This window comes from Aegilops tauschii, chromosome 2 (genome assembly GCF_002575655.3).
Source record: "Aegilops tauschii subsp. strangulata cultivar AL8/78 chromosome 2, Aet v6.0, whole genome shotgun sequence".
Lineage (NCBI taxonomy): Eukaryota > Viridiplantae > Streptophyta > Magnoliopsida > Poales > Poaceae > Aegilops > Aegilops tauschii.
The window spans coordinates 82,240,566-82,257,790 of NC_053036.3; the positions used below are offsets into that span (position 1 = coordinate 82,240,566).

At 46.0% G+C, this 17,225-nt stretch overlaps 2 protein-coding genes across 2 annotated transcripts; both read right to left on the reverse strand.

Moving 5' to 3' along the window:
* Nucleotides 1-2,193: 2,193 nt before the first annotated feature.
* Nucleotides 2,194-13,894, reverse strand: LOC109744184 (putative F-box protein At3g17500). The gene is made up of 2 exons (XM_020303281.1): nt 13,402-13,894; nt 2,194-2,696 (listed from the first exon to the last, which is right to left on the reverse strand). The coding sequence occupies exons 1-2, from the start codon at nt 13,892-13,894 to the stop codon at nt 2,194-2,196; spliced, it is 996 nt and encodes a 331-aa protein (XP_020158870.1).
* A 228-nt stretch (nt 13,895-14,122) lies between these two features.
* LOC109744181 (cytochrome b561 and DOMON domain-containing protein At5g47530) lies at nt 14,123-15,062 on the reverse strand. The gene has a single exon (XM_020303279.4). It carries the CDS (start codon nt 14,968-14,970, stop codon nt 14,344-14,346), a length of 627 nt encoding a protein of 208 aa, XP_020158868.1. The 5' UTR covers nt 14,971-15,062; the 3' UTR covers nt 14,123-14,343.
* Nucleotides 15,063-17,225: the final 2,163 nt, after the last annotated feature.

Below are 17,225 nucleotides of genomic sequence, written 5' to 3' on the forward strand. Positions count from 1 at the left end.
AAGCCACATGATGTGTCATCACATCCTTGCGACCCGCTTTGCCGACAGCAGCACGCTTCCCCTCACATCTATGAAATCATCGCCCGAAGTAGGTCATCGCCTATGGGAGCATGTTGATCATCAATTTACTTGCCATATGGTCCAAAAACAAATTATACAAGCATGTACAGAAGAGGAACAAAAGTAATGATAAATGAGCTTTCTTAGCGATGGTATTTTTTTTCTACTGGTTGACGAGTTCATGATGTATCAATTAGAGAGAAAAGGGCCATGATTGCGAAGTTAGTTATTTGGCTTTACACTTCCATATTTCATTACCCTCCCCTCGCATGTTTCTTCTGAGTTATATGTTGTTTCTCATATGTTCACGAACAAAAAGGGGAGTCTTTGGAAATGTTGCTTGGTGTTTAGCATGGTGTTGATACTACATCCGCTTCTTTGAAATGATGTTTATATAAAATGTTTACTAAACATAATTTATCCATGTCAAGATTGAGAGGACAAGGATTTGATGGTGCCTCAAATATGCCTGAAACAATTTAGCCATGTCAAGAGTGGGGAGATTATGTTAGTAAAAGACCAACATCAAGAGACACGTTTAGCAAGGCCCGGTGATTCACTTTGGGGATCACATCACAAAACTCTAATCTGGATCTTTCAGATGTGGAATTATGTGGTTGAAGTGCTACATGGCATTTCTCTTAACATGCTGATGATAGAGGTTTTGGGTTCGGGCTATATGATAAACATGGAAACCTTTGAAATTGTTCTTGTCTTGCATTTGATGCTTCAAATGCTTGGTTAATGGTTTGTCACAAGCATTGCAAAAAAAGATCAGAATATAGTCTCAGTGAAGTGGCTATTCCATAACTTGAGAGATCATGGATGGGAGCCTCTGTTGATGGCTACTACTAGCTTCTGTGCTGCAAGAAATATTCCAGTGCCCAATATGGACGACAACATTCCAGCTAGAGGTTACCCAAGAAGCCCAGAAAAAGTGGTAACTTGCTTCCATCATTACAAGGTGACCATATTAACTGAGATGTTGGATGGAAACATAATTGAGATGAATAATTGATTTAGTGAAACTTCCACACACAAATGTTAAAGTGCATTGTTTGCCTTGATCCTAGAGGCTCATTTAGCAACTTTGATCATGATAAGTTAGTTGAGCTTGCAAATATTTGTTCTATTGATTTCTCTTCACACTAGCACTATCTTTGACTGGTTCACTCAACATATATATAGCGATGACGAGAAGAGGTCCTGAATTATTGTCTTGTGATAATTTGAGTTGTCTTGCTCTCAAGTTGGTATAAACTAGACACCATTTCGTATTTCCATTGGTTTATTGCCTCGTTGCATTTGCATTGGTATCACTGGTGGCAAAAACATCAGTTGTGAGGGTTTTTTCAGCCTTGATTATCATACATTTCCATGCTTTGAAGAAGTGCTGAGGCCATCTATACAACTTAAAGGTATTACTCCTAGCTTATCAAAAGCTACAACTCGCTTAACACACTTCTGCAAAGATTTAGATTCGTATGTGTTTGCTTCACATGTTGTAGGTGTCACTTGTTATTTATCAATTTGTGGGGTTGTATTGTGGCATCAAGTGAGCATTTCAAGCGGCAAGACTCTATGTTAGTACTTTTTGAAGACATTTTTATGTTTTGTGATGTCTTTGGTAATTGAATTCCATGACTTTTAGTGTGGTAGACTTGCATTTGTTACAAAAAAAAGACTGTAATTGGTACCCCCAGCTAAGTTCAATTCCTGGATCCGCCACTGATTAGATCCCCTATGCATGATCGATTAAACGTCAGAAAACACATTCAGCATCCTAGTTGATACAAATGAAGCGAGTATTAAATCTTACCTAAAAAAGGAGTAGCATATATAGATCCACATGTGTACTATAGAAAGAAAAGAAGATACCTGGTTGCTTACCCAAGTTATCTAATTTGCACAAGACTCTCGGCATAATTAGTTAGATGTAAAATCACCGCCTTTTCCGACCCAGGATAATGGTATCTTGTGTCTTGAACACCCGAAGAAATCCTCTTTATCTCAGAAGTCTGGGTGTCATACCGGTACACGTCATCTTCCTTCGTCAGAAGCCACATCCCCTGATGAAAAATAACCCTGGGAGGTCTCGTAGCCCTACAACCTTCAGGCTCTATGATCAAGTCATCAGGACGACGGATCACCGTTGCCCAGCGTCGACTCCATTCGGGCCTCTGCTCGACCCCAAAGCTCAAGGTCCAAACCTCTAGCTCTAGGTTTGGGAAGCCCAAGCAGACGCAGCACAGCTCGCCCTCCAACTCCACGAAGTGGGCAGGCCTGAAATCGGACGGAGGGTGTGGACTGTGGAACCATGCTGAACTCCTCGTCGGCCAAGCTGAACCGAACGAATGAATTTGACGGGTTCATTCGACCTTGGTTTAAAACACATTTCCAGTAGATATAACCTTTGACATGAACCGGAGTTTGTCCGACGATCCAGTGCGGCGGATCTGCCGTCTGCCGCCATGAATCGGTGCCGAGGGTGAGCACCTCGAACCTGCAGACGAGCCTGTACTTCTTGCTGTTGGGAAGGTTTTCTTCGTAGAAAAACCTCGCCACCTTGTACTTCTTGCTGCGGGGGTCGAACCCGAACCCTACCCTCGGGAACGTGAAGGTGTAGTGCTTCCGTTCTGGTAAGGTGACGAACTCCCACCCGTAGAAAAGAGCCCTTTAGTCCCGGTTCGCAAAGGCCTTTAGTCCTGGCTGTGCAACCGGGACTAAATATGCGCGACTAAAGACCCCCCCTTTACTTGCGCCTCTTACGAACCGCGATTAAAGGCTTTAGTCCCGGTTCTCGTGACTGACCGGGACTAAAGGCCCGTCCACGTGGCCGGCAGGGGTCCGTCGGGGCGGAGGACCTTTAGTCCCGGTTCTCGTGGCTAACCGGGACTAAAGGCCTCGTCCGCAGGTTTAGGGTTTTAGCCCCCCTAAACCTGATTTCTTTTTAATTTGTAGTGTTTTATTTCTTTTATATTTTATTTTGTGTTTTGTTTTAATTTTGATGAAGTTTCAGTACACATATTTTACGATACTATATACATGCATATGAAATTTCAAACAAGAAGAATTCAAGAGGAATATATAATATATATTCAATCTCGGATGACCATATACAACTTCGAACAAGTTTCCATACACAATTAGGATGGAGGACTATATACAACTTCGAACAAGTTTCAATCTCGGGTATGCATATAAATGTCTGCGTCCTCGGTATAGTGTTCTCCTTTAGGATTGATGACTTCCCTGAAGAAAAATCCTGCTAATTCATCTTGAATTGGTCGGAAGCGAGCTTCTGGACTAAGCCTCCTCCGCAAGTTATCCGTCGCCTTCCGCACGCTATCCGATGCCTTCCGCTCAGAGGTTAGTCTCCGGATGTTCTCACAAACATAGTATCCACATAAATTGGTCCCCGGTGGCTGCTTATCCACATTAACTAACCTTCTGAAATCTAGCTCATGTTTGAATTCACCGACAATTTCTTCTGAGAACCGTCTCCAAATCCTACAGGGCAAAGAAAATTAAATGAACAAGGGAGTTATTAGTTACTTGATATTAGGAAATGAACGAAAGAGACCGATCGATATAGAGCTCAAATGATTGAAAATAATTACTTTTGCAGCATTTTTCTCATGTCGGCCCAACGCTTTGGATCCGAATCCATAGAGTCCATGATTAGAACTCTGGAGGTGTGAAGTTCAATATTTAGCAGAATCCAGTGGAACCTGCGGACACGTTACATGCACAGTCATGCATAACTCATCGATTAGACATACCATGCATGGAGTAAACAAAAGAGAATGGGCACAAGAGAGAAACACTCACCCAAAATGGTAAGGAAATAGAATATGACTTTTGAGTTGATGCTTTCTAAGAAACTTGTACAAGTCTTTCTCCACGTCTTCGGGGTGATATTGTAACACATGTCCATTAACGATATGTGGGTCAATGAACCCAACATCATGGATATTTCTTATTTTGCATTCCCAAATCTTCAATCTGCATAATAGCGTACGCAACAATATAGTTATATATATATAGTGCAGGCAATGAAAAACGAGATGAGGTAGAAATAAATCACTTACAGAACGTAGCAACTCAGCATAGATTTGTCGAGGTCGCGCAGATTGAACAGCTGGAACAATTCACTCATATGAACTTGTACAGAGTACCGTTTGGTGTGATGCTCCTCTGTAACATCCGCATAAATATATTCTTTGTCGGCCCATGTTATGAATTGCTTGTACCAACGTAGCAGACTTCGCATTTGTGGCGGTAGACTCTTCTCCCGCGCAGGCTCGACGAAAGGTCCATTCCGCACATATTGTAATGCTACTTCACATACTGGCGCATCCTCAAGGCCTAAGAAGGCACGAAGAGTCAAACCCATCTCGGACGCTTGTTTCATGGCACTCGCTACAGTCAATCCAAGTGCTGCCGCAGCTGCTATGATCTCAGGGTCCTCTTCCGGACCGGCTTTCACTATGAGCGGGGGGATCGATTGTTTCTTCTGCATCCCGAGCTGGTCAACTTGTTTCCCGCTTTTTTTACTTTCTTCTTTCTCCTCCTTCAATATTTTTGCTTGCCTACGAAGTTCATGTCCATAGTCGTCAGGCATATTCAGCTCGGCTTGGGACGGTGTCGTCAAAAAATCCTTAGCCCACTTCTTTTGCTTCTCAGTGAATACTTGCTTGGGCTCAGGCTCTTTTATCGCCTTCCATTTCTCATAATCAGCAGACGCGGCCAATTTGGTTTCAGCTTCACTAAGTTCCCCAGGCCTTGGGAGGAGAGGCTTCAGTGATGGCTCCGGTACCCTTGTGGTCTTAGGTACATAAGGGTCCGGGTTAATAGTCCAGGAGCGGGTTTCCTTGCTGTCCGCCTGCTTCTGCTTCTTCGCCGGAGGTGGATTGGGGGGCGTCGTACCCGCCGGAGGAGGATTGGGGGGCGTCGTACCCGCCGGAGGTTGTGGATCGGGGGACGGCGTCGAATGGTGTGAAGGAGGTGTAGGTGAACCACCACGACCACCACCACCGCCACCACCACCACCACCACCATCGGAGGGGGGTGGACTTGCTAGCCTTGGCGCCTCGCCTGGAAACACTATGTACTTCTTTTTCCATAGAATGATCTGGCGCTTGACATCTCCAAGTCTTCTCTCCCCTTCGGGTGTAGGTTTGTCAATCTCCAGGTCCTCAAACCCTTGGACTATGTCTTCCACCGTGACACGAGCATAGCCATATGCAATGGGGTTGTTGTGATGGAGTGCTCCAGGTGTACAGGGTAAAGCACTGCCGCTAGCTACCTTCGTGGAAACGTTCCCCACGGGATAATGCAGATCACATTCTTTCATCTCCTTTACATCATCCACGGGGTAGTGAGGCTCCGGTGCACGAATCTCGATCATCGGTGCACTAGCACCAGGCGGGGCATCCGTGGAAGCCACGCTGCTTCTCCGCTGCTGGCTTCCGCGATCCGCTTCATGATCTTCATGCGGCCCTGCAGCCGATTTTTCTTTTACTAGTTCATGCACGGTCTGCTTCAACTCATGGAGTTCCGATGCAAACTTCGTCATAAGATCTGCATCCCGGTCCGTCTTTCTCTTACGGCTTCTGTAACAGTACGGGTCATTGTCCTGGGAAAACCCTACTTTCCACGGAACTTTGCCTTTGCCTCGTACACGTCCTCCGTGTTCATCATTCCCGAGGGCTGTTGTCAGTGCGTCTTTCTCTCTGTTGAACTTGATCAAGCCCTCTTGAGCTTGGGTCATTGCGTCAATAAGGGCTTGGGTGGGAGCAAACTGTCTCTGCCGGTGAACACACACCCCTGTCTCCGGATCTAGCGATCCCCCATGCCCGTACCACCAGCTTTTGGCCCTTGGGTCCCATCCCTCTGTACCTAGAGGGATTCCTCGCACCCTCAGGTCCTCCTCCATCTTCTGCCACCTAGGCTCCGAAAGGCGGTATCCTCCTGGCCCCATAATATGATGGAACTTTTTCTTACTCGCATTATCCTTATTTTTTTTTGATATTTCCTTGAAATGCTCCGATTGCTTTTGCCTCACAAATTCTGGCCAATCATCTTTCAGTTTCTCATGTTGTCCATTGAAATCCGGAGTCTTGCCCTTGTTGACATAGTCACGGGTTAAATTTTTCTTGAAGTTCCGGAATGCTTCGCCCATCTTCTGAAGAGCGAACTCTTTAACTAGCCTCCTCCTCTGACGTCCACCCGGAACCTCGTTACCGAATTCATCGACTTTGTTTCATTCCAGAGGTAGAATGAAATGTTCCATAAGCTTTCTCCAGCAATCCTTTTTCGTTCTCTTGTCGACAAAACTGAAACCAAGACGTGCCTTCTTTGGCTCCTTCCATTCCTGGACGGTGATCGGGACGTTGTCTCTAACAACGACTCCGCATTGGTTGATAAACTTTGAGGTGTGCTGTAGGGGCTTGCCGGTTTCACTGACAAACTCAATGGCATATGTTTCTCCTATTTTCATCGCCTTGGATTTGCCACGCTTTGTCGTACTCGATCCGGAGGGCTAAAAAAAGAACGCGCGTTAATACATATGTATTCACATTTCAGATAGTTTGTATCATGAGAGGCTCAATGTATATATATACCTCGCCGGAGGTGGTTGCTACTTGCAATTCGAGATCGTCGTTTGTTAACGGTTGACCTCCGTCGACAATGTCCGTTCCTTCACCTTCTTGATCATCGACAATCTCTGTTCCACCGTCAAGGTTCAGAAAAGAAGAGACTACATCCTCTTCTTGCTCATATTCTGAGCCCGGCACATAAGGAATCTCGTTGTTGATGATGCCCATTAGATAACGTTCAGCCTCCGGATCCCTAAGCGGCTCGGCTCTATCGTTCGCCATATGTCACTCCTGCATGTAGTAAAAATTCTTTAAGTATAAAGGAATTAAAAAATAAGATTAAGGCGACATACAGGAGGAGGAATTAAAAAATAAGATTATTGAGCACTGCCAAGTATTTTGTTTTGTTTTCTTTGTTTTTCTTTTTGGTTTTCATTTGGTTTCTTTCTTCTTCCTTTTTTCTTCTTTTTTTCTTCTTCTTCCTTTCTTCTTCCTCTTTCTTCTTTCTTTCTTCTTCTTCCTTTTTCTTTCTTCTTTCTTTCTTCTTCTTCCTTTCTTCTTCCTTTCTTCTTCTTTTTTTCTTCTTCCTTTTTCTTTCTTCTTTCTTTTGGTTTTCATTTGGTTTTCATTTTTTTCTTCTTCCTTTTTCTTTCTTCTTTTTTTCTTCTTCCTTTTTCTTTCTTTCTTCTTTTTTTCTTCTTCCTTTTTCTTTCTTCTTTCTTTCTTCTTTCTTTTTTTCTTCTTCCTTTTTTTCTTCTTCCTTTTTCTTCTTTCTTTCTTCTTCTGTTTTTTTCTTCTTCCTTTTTTTCTTCTTTCTTTTGGTTTTCATTTGGTTTTATTTCTTCTTTCTTTTTGGTTTTCATTTGGTTTCTTTTGTTTTGTTTTCTTTTTTTTCTTCTTCCTTTTTCTTTCTTCTTCCTTTTTCTTTCTTCTTCCTTTTTTCTTCTTCCTTTTTCTTTCTTCTTTCTTTCTTCTTCTTCCTTTCTTCTTCTTTTTTTCTTCTTCCTTTTTCTTTCTTCTTTCTTTTGGTTTTCATTTGGTTTTCATTTGGTTTTCATTTTTTTTCTTCTTCCTTTTTCTTTCTTCTTTTTTTCTTCTTCCTTTTTCTTCTGTTTTCTTTTGTTTTTCTTCTGTTTTTTCTTCCTTTTCTTCCTTTTTTCCTTTTTCCTTTTTTCTTCTGTTTGTTTTTCTTGTGTTTTCTTTTTTCTTTCTTCTTCCTTTTTCTTTTGTTTTCTTTTTTTTCTTCATTTTTCCTTTTTTCTGTTTTTTTCTTCTGTTTGTTTTTCTTGTGTTTTCTTTTTTCTTTCTTCTTCCTTTTTCTTTTGTTTTCTTTTTTTTCTTCCTTTTTCCTTTTTTCTTCCTTTTTCTTGTTTTTCTTCTGTTTTTCTTTTGTTTTCTTCTTCCTTCTTTCTTCTTCTTCCTTTTTCCTTTTTCTTTCTTCTTCTTCTTCCTTTTTCTTCTTCCTTCTTCTTCTTCTGCCGGCGCGCGGAGGACGGCAGGCAGGGGCAGCGGGCGGCGGGCGGCAGGGCGTCGGGCGGCGGGCGGCGGGCGGCAGGCAAGGGCAGGGGCTGCGGCGGGCAAGGGCAGGGGCACGCTGCGGCGGCGGCGGAGCGCTAAGGGCAGGGCACGGGCGGCGGCGGCGCTCACTTGGGACGGGGGCGGCGGCGCGCAGGGCTTCGGCGTCGGGGCAGGGCTTCGGCGTCGGCGTCGGGGCAGGGCGTCGGGCGGCGATCGGCGTCGGGGCAGGGCTTCGGCGTTGAGAGAGGAGAATGGAAAGTGGCGGAAACTGCTAAGTGCAGTATATATAGACGTACCTTTAGTCCCGGTTGGGGAGGCGGACCGCGACTAAAGGTACCCTTTAGTCGCGGTTGGCCACACCAACCGCGACTAAAGGGTACCTTTAGTCGCGGTCCACCTCCCCAACCGGGACTAAAGGGTTTTGGCGCCGCTTTCGTTCCCGCGCAGAAAGAGCCTTTAGTCGCGGTTGGGGACAACAACCGCGACTAAAGGCTTAGTCCCGGTCCGCCTCCCCAACCGGGACTAAAGGCCTTGTGCTGCTACGCCCGCGTCGAAAGTTTAGTCCCACCTCGCTAGTTGAGAGGGGCGCGCAGTGGTTTATAAGCCCCACTGCCGCTCCCCTCTTGAGCTCCTCTCCATTGCAGGCTTACGGGCCTAATTGTCACTGCTATGCCTGATGGGCCTACTAGGCCTTCTGCGGGCCTGAATCCTGGCCCATCGATGGGTTTCTAGTCGTATTCAGGCCGTGGTGGCCCAGTAGGTGGCATATTTTTTATTTTTTGCCTGTTTTTTGTTTTCTTTTTTGCTTTATTTATTTTGTTTTGTTTCTACTTACAACAAAAAACTTATTTATTTTATTTTATTTTGTTTCTAATTACTTATTTATTTTACTTTATGATAATTATTTTTGCTATTAAAGTTTCTAACAAAAAAAGTTCTTTATGGAAATTCTTTTAGCTTTCAATGATTTTAAAATCTTAAAAATACAATTATATATCAAAAAAATCAGAAAATAAAACTAATTCATTTTAAAATCTTAAAAATACAAATAATATATCAAAGAATCAGAAAAATAAAACTAATTCATTTTAAAATCTTAAAAATACAATTATATATCAAAAAAATCAGAAAAATAAAACTAATTCATTTTAAAATCTTAAAAATACAAATAATATATCAAAAAATTCAGTTCATCGATCCCTTGAAGGTTTGACAAAAGGTTTGATACGTCATTCAGTTCATCGACCAAATACAAAGTTTGGTACAATAAATTATTACACATCAATTCTTCCCTTGTGTCCCTGCTTGCTTACGATTGTGCCGTATCCATGGAGCATCCTCATCATTTAACTTAATGCTTGGGTCAGTGTTCACTTTGAAGGGCGGAATTTCACCAAACATATTATAATCTTCTGACATGTCTGTCTTGTCCTCCACTCCCACGATGTTTCTTTTCCCTGAAAGAACAATGTGGCGCTTTGTATCATCGCATGATGTACTGATCGTTTTCTTATCTTTCCGTTTCCTCGGTTTGCTACTCATGTCCTTCAAATAAAAAACCTGAGCGACATCTTTGGCAAGGACGAATGGTTCGTCAAGGTAACCAAGATTGTTGAAATCCACCATTGTCATTCCGTATTGCTCGTCCACCTTTACCCCACCTCCTGTTAGCTTGAACCATTTGCACCGGAACAAAGGGATCTTAAAGGAGGGTCCATAGTCAAGTTCCCATATCTCCTCTATGTAACCATAATATGTGACCTTTCGCCCATTCTCGGTTGCTGCATCAAAGCGGACACCACTGTTTTGGTTGGTGCTCTTTTTATCTTGGGCGATGGTGTAAAATGTATTCCCATTTATCTCGTACCCTTGGAAAATCGTTATAGTCGAAGATGGTTTCTTGGCCAACATGTACAGCTGATCTCCAACATCATTGTCATTCATTAAATGTTTTCACAACCAACTGCCGAAAGTCTCCATGTGGGCCTTTCTAATCCAGGATTCAGGCTTCCCCGGGTTGTCCGAGCGTAAAATATTCTTGTGCTGCTCGAAGAACGGAGCCACCAAGCTGGAATTTTGCAGAACTGTGTGGTGTGCTTCAGTCATAGAATGACCGTCCATACATATCGTTGATTTCCTTCCGATCGTGCCTTTTCCACTTAGTCTCCCCTCGTGCCGCGATTGAGGAATACCAATCGGCTTAAGGTCAGGAACATAGTTAATACAGAACTCAATTACCTCCTCATTTCCATAGCCCTTGACGATGCTTCCTTCTGGCCTAGCACAGTTACGAACATATTTCTTTAATACTCCCATGAACCTCTCAAAGGGGAACATATTGTGTAGAAATACAGGACCGAGAATGGAAATCTCTTCGACTAGGTGGAGCAGGAGGTGCGTCATAATATCGAAGAAGGATGGTGGGAACACCAACTTGAAACTGACAAGGCATTGGACCACATCGTTCTGTAACCGTGGTAGATCTTCTGGATTGATTACCTTCTGAGAGATTGCATTGAGGAATGCACATAGCTTCACAATGGCTACTCGAACATTTTCCGGTAGGATCCCCCTCAAAGCAATCGGAAGCAATTGCGTCATAATCACGTGGCAGTCGTGAGACTTCAGGTTTTGGAACTTTTTCTCTGCCATGTTTATTATTCCCTTTATATTCGACGAGAAGCCAGACGGGACCTTCATACTGCTCAGGCATTCAAAAAAAATGACCTTCTCTTCTTTGGTAAGAGCGTAGCTGGCACGACCTTGAAACCATTCCGGATGCCGGTCATCTGGGTCTTTCAAAAGTTGTTGGTCCTGCCGTGCTTCCTTTGTATCATTTGTCTTCCCATACACGCCCAAGAAGCTTAGCAGGTTCACGCAAATATTCTTCGTAACATGCATCACGTCGATTGCAGAGCGAACATCTAGGACTTTTCAATATTCTAGCTCCCAAAATATAGATTTCTTCTTCCACATGGGTGCGTGCCCGTCAACTCCCCGCGGAACTGATTGTCCGCCAGGACCCTTTCCAAAGATGACTTTCAAATCCTTGACCATATCAAATATCTCAGCACCAGTACATTCCGCAGGCTTCGGCCGGTGATCTGCCTTGCCGTTGAAATGCTTGCCTTTCTTTCTTACGTTATGATTTCGGGGAAGAAATCGACGATGACCCAGGTACACGTTCTTCTTACAATTAATCAAACGTACACTTTCAGTCTCATGTAAGCAGTGCGTGCATGCATTGTATCCCTTATTTGTCTGTCCCGAAAGGTTACTGAGAGCAGGCCAATCGTTGATGGTTACAAAAAGCAACGCTCGTAGGTCAAATTCCTCTCCTTTGTGCTCATCCCAGACACGTACACCAGGTCTGGCCCACAACTGTAAGAGTTCTTCAACTAATGGCCTTAGGTACACATCGATGTCGTTGCCGGATTGCTTAGGGCCTTGGATAAGCACTGGCATCATAATGAACTTCCGCTTCATGCACAACCAAGGAGGAAGGTTGTAGATGCATAGAGTCACGGGCCAGGTGCTATGGCTGGAGCTCTGCTCGCCAAAAGGATTCATGCCATCAGTACTTAGACCAAATCTTATGTTCCTTGCGTCAGCTGCAAAATCTTTGAACACTCTGTCGATCTTTCTCCATTGCGTTCCATCAGCGGTGTGCCTCAACTCCCCGTCGGACTTACGGTCCTCTTTGTGCCATCGCAACGACTTGGCATGCTTTTCGTTCCTGAACAGACGTTTCAACCGTGGTATTATAGGAGCATACCACATCACCTTGGCGGGAACCCTCTTCCTGGGTTTCTCGCCCTCAACATCGTCACCAGGGTCATCGCCTCTGATCTTATAACGCAATGCAGTGCATACAGGGCATTCATTCAAATTCTCGTATTCACCGCGGTAGAGGATGCAGTCGTTAATGCATGCATGTATCTTCAGAACCTCTAAACCTAGAGGGCAGACAACCTTCTTTGCTTCATACGTACTGGCGGGCAACTCGTTATTCTTCGGAAACATATTCTTCAACATTTTCAGCAAATTTTCAAATGATGAGTCACCTACACCTTCCTGTGCCTTCCATTTTAGCAAATCCAGTGTGCAGCCCAGCTTTTTCAGACTATTATCGCATCCTGGATACAACGACTTTTTGTGATCCTCTAACATGCGATCCAAATTCTCCCTATCCTTGTCAGTTTCGCAGCGTCTCCGTGCATCAGCAATGGTCCGACCAAGATCATCAGCGGGCTCATCATGTGCCTCTTCTTCACCTTCACCTAACCCTTCCCCACCTTCAGCATCATCCTCCATGAAAGTATCACCGAAATGATCATGATAGTTGTCATCGATATCATCCCCTTCTTCATCTTCTTCCATTCTAACCCCTCTTTCTCCATGCTTGGTCCAACAATTATAGCTTCGCATGAAACCGCGCCGAAGCAGGTGCATATGAACCTCTCTTGAGGAGGAGTAACCCTTCTGATTCTTACAGACAGCACATGGACAGATAATAAAACCTCGCTGCTTGTTCGCATTTGCCACTACGAGGAAATCTTTCAAACCCGTAGTGAACTCGCCGGAGAGTCGGGGACCGTACATCCATTGCCGATTCATCTACATTATTATTATATAAAGTATATAATTAACCATCATGCATTTGTTAAACTAACTAGCTAGAAATAATACAAATTAAACAATGAACTACACACATGCATATTTTATCAATGACACATGAAAGGTTCAAGTTGCTAACCGCGATCGCGGAGGAAAAATAAATGAGAAAGCTCAAGTGTGGCTCGGACACTTCATATCATGTTTGTTTCAGGCTCTCGGGCATTTCATCGAACACCTTGTGTGCATAGGAGGAACCAAAAGCAAACCCACCACCCCCTTCTGAATATTGTGAAGCAGTGAGCTGAGTGAAGTGAAGTGAAGTGAGCTGAGTCCTATATATAGGGATGGGCCTTTAGTCCCGGTTGGCCTGGTCAACCGCGACTAAAGGCCTTCGGGGACCTTTAGTCGCGGTTGGCCAGGCCAACCGGGACTAAAGCCCCCCCCCCCCCCCCCCCCCCCCCCCCCCGCGCCAGCTGTCGACCGAGCGCGCTGGGCCCAGATAGTTGGTCGCGGGTCTCCTCCCGAACCGCGACTAAAGACCCTTTTTGTCGCGGTTCGATTATTTTGGGGACTAATGGGGGCGTATGGAAGCCTCTTTTTCTACTAGTGTCCCTCGTCGCCGGGTTGCAGACCACCAGCTGCTGCCGCATGGTGGAGATGAGGATCAGGCCGTCGCAGTGCAGCGGGCTGCTCCACAGGGAGATCCCTCCGGGCAGCTCCTCCTGGTGCACCAGCTCCTCCACGTCGCCGACGCGGTACCTGTAGAAGGACATGCGGAAGGCGCTGTCGTTTTCGTTCGTGTGGAGATCTTCGCGGTCGTACGCGCAGGGCACCATGAGCAGCGACGGGCGGATCTTCTTGGAGCACTCGTGATGAGCGGTGATGAAAACTGGGTCGGATAGCATGGCCTGCCAGGCCTTGCAGACGCACCTGAAGCGGAGGACGGACCTGGACGGCAGCCATGACAGGATCCCGAAGATGACCTCGGAAGGGAGGTAAGGCGGCGGCGGGGGCGGCGACTCGGTGGTAAGAATCCGCTTTGCCGTCCGCGGCCGAGGGGGAGATGCCCGGACATCGGCGGATCGTTTGATCGCCATGGTTGAATTGATGTGCCTTTAAATTTGAGGCGCAAAGACGAGCTATAATATGGTTCTGGTCTTCTGGAGGACGGATCGGTTCGGCGCTGAAACATGCCTGAGCTAGGTTCGATTTGGTGGGTTATATGGACCGGGATTTTGGAATTCTAGCGTGGGACGGTTTGGATTCCGATTCGGTGAACTCAGGCGCAGGCATCTGAATCCGCATCGTCTTCTTTCCGCCCGCCATAATTTGCGTATTGCGTTCATTTAAATCTGGCGTATGCCGAGCGCAAATTACACAAGTACGTATTCACAACTCTGCGCCGAGCGCTGATTACAAACATTCATACATCGATATATAGAGGGAGCGATGGCTCGCGCGCGGGCACATACGTACATACGGAACAAACGACACGCGTATACGCGCGGATATAAGCATACCTAGTAACGATATATAGGTAGTAGTTTCACTTGCTGAAATCGATGGTGCCCGTGGAGAGCACGTTATCCCCGGTGGTGGGGTGCGCCGCCGGCACGTCGTCCACCACCGAGCCCCCCTGCTGCCAGACGTGGGTGAACTTGCTCCCCTTCCCTGGCAGCGCGACCGTCGCGTACACGACCATCTCCTTGCCGTTCTTCGCGTACTCGGCCGCCACGTCCGACACGGGGAACGCCAGCTCCGCGGCGTCCGCGGGCGCCATGGACGGCGCGTAGCTGCCGAGCAGCGTCGGGTACGCGACGAGGCTGCCGTTGGAGTGCCGGAACGCCACCACCGCCTGCGTGCCCACCATGCCCGTGCCGTTGGGGTTGAGCCCCCACGCCACCCACCCGCCGGCCTTGCTCGTCTGCGGCGCGCGGAACGCCACGGCGACCTTGTTGCCTTCGGCCGTGTAGTTGTAGTGCAGCGTCGTGCCGAGGCGCGGCAGGGCGGCGCACGACGCGTACAGCTGGTTGCTCGAGAAGGTGTGGCTCGCGCATGACGACGACGCCTGTGCGTCGGCCGGAGAGAAGGACGAGGCGGCGATGGTTGCGAGCAGGAAGAGGGAGAGAGACATGGCCGCAGTGCCAGTGGAGTGGAGAGCTGAAGCTGCCATGGCTTGGGAGAAAATGATGGAGTTGCTGTCTGTGGACTGTGGAGTGGAACAATGAGAAGGTACTGGTTAGGTAGTGCAGTGTGATTAGAGGGGAGGAGCTAGGTGGGGTTTATAAAGGAGCTAGGGTTTGGTGGGGAAGATGAGGTTGCTTGGAAAATGGAAATGTACAGTGACACAAGTGAATCACGTCTGATATGGGATCAACTGGGTAGGTGACCTAGAAATTGGATCACCGGCCATTGTACTCGTCGGCGATACTCGTGGAACGTTAGTTGGTGTCATGGAGTGGTAAATAGCTCCGCGCAGCACACCGCAACCAAAATACTCTCTTCATCTGAGAATTAACAAAGCCTTAGTTTATTTTATAAAATTGTTGATTTGTATCTAAAATTAGTGAATAACATAAAAATATCACAATTCATGTTAGGGTTCTAAAAAAACTACCAAAAAATTGTTTATGACTGATAACTATCGGAATTGGCGTCGGCTATTTCAAAAAACCCAAATCACGCATTGCTAATAAATTAAACCGGTTTATGACAGGTCGAACCCGCACCTAAACAAACCGTTTGTTTGACTGTTTGTTTGACCGTTAACAAAATGTTCACCTTATTTTGGGGGCACTGGCCCTCATGTTACACACCTCCTCTTTGCCGATGACAGTATTGTCTTTCTTGAGGGGACTAAAGAGAATATGGAGGCTCTCAAGAATATCTTAGCGCAATAAGAAGTAGCCTCTGGACAGCGAGTCAACCTACAAAAATCATCGATCTTCTTCGGGAAGGGTTGTCAAAAGGAGAAGAAAACGGAGCTCAAAACCACACTTGGTGTGCAGTCCGAAGCTTTGAGTGAGAGATACCTGGGTCTCCCAACATTGGTTGGAAGATCAAAAGATGGTACTTTCAAATATGTAACTGAATCCTCAAAAGGAAAGGTTAGTGGATGGAAGGGACAAGGTTTGTCAAAGGCTGTGAGAGAGGTTCTTGTCAAGTCGGGCCTCCAGGCGGTACCTACCTTCACCATGAGCTGCTTTCGCCTTACAAAGAAGATGTGCGGGAATCTGACTTTTATCTCTTCGAAATTCTGGTGGAGCGCAGCGAATGGGGAGAGGAAGGTGCACTGGATCTCCTGGCAAAAAATGTGTGCAGCAAAAAGAGACGGAGGCATGGGGTTTAGAGACTATGAAGTTTTCAACCAAGCTCTGCTCGCGAAACAGGCTTGGCGGATTCTCCATGCCCCTACTTCTCTATGTGCGAGGGTTCTCAAAGCAAGGTATTCTAAGGAGGACTCGATCCTCACAGCGACCTGCTCTCAACAGCATCATATACTTTCAGAAGTATCCTGCATGGTCGTGATCTTCTTAGAGAAGGGCTGATTTGGCGGATTGGATATGGTACCCAAGTTTGAATTCATCACGGCAACTGGATCCCAAGGAGTAGCAGTATGAAGCCGTTGGGTCAGCTGTACATGCCGGGTGTTACGAGAGTTGCACATCTTCTCTCTGCTGATGGGAAAGGTTGGAATATGGGAAGATTGGAGACCATGTTCACTCCTGATGATGTGCAAGATATCAAGCAAATAGCAGTGGGAGGGCCCAGCCATGAGGATTACCTGGCGTGGAACTACACGAAGAACGGGTGCTTCACTGTGAAATCGGCATACCATATGAAGTTGGCCATGATAAGGGCGGGATCCGGACAGCTGGGATCCTCATCTTCGGTCAATAAGCATCACGGGTTTATGGCTCTCTGGGATACACAAGTGCCAGGAAAGGCCAAGATTCACATGTGGAGACTTAACAGAAACGGCCTGGCTCTCGGAGCCGAACTTCATCGTCGTCGGATTAAACCTGGGGTTTTTTTGTGTTGCATGTGGACGGGAGGAAACAATTCACCACAGATTGTTGTCATGTCAGCATTCGGTTCAGTTCTGGCAGCTTCTTCACTCGGAGATGGGAGTCTCGGTGGCGATCCCACCGTCTCAGATCGGCTCCCAGAGTGAGTTGGCGAGCTGGCTCCTTGTGACGCCCCAAGACCGACGCTCCAGAAGACTTCCATATATTTCATGATCACCGTGTGTTTCTTTTTGCTTGCTCTATTTATTTTGCATTGCATCATGTCATCATGCCATCATGTCATTTAATTTTTAAAACTCAACTAAATAAATTGCATGGATCTTCGATCCATTTAAATCGAGGGAAATGCACATGGTGATTTCTCTTTATAACATATATCCTCCCAATATTATTAGGGAGC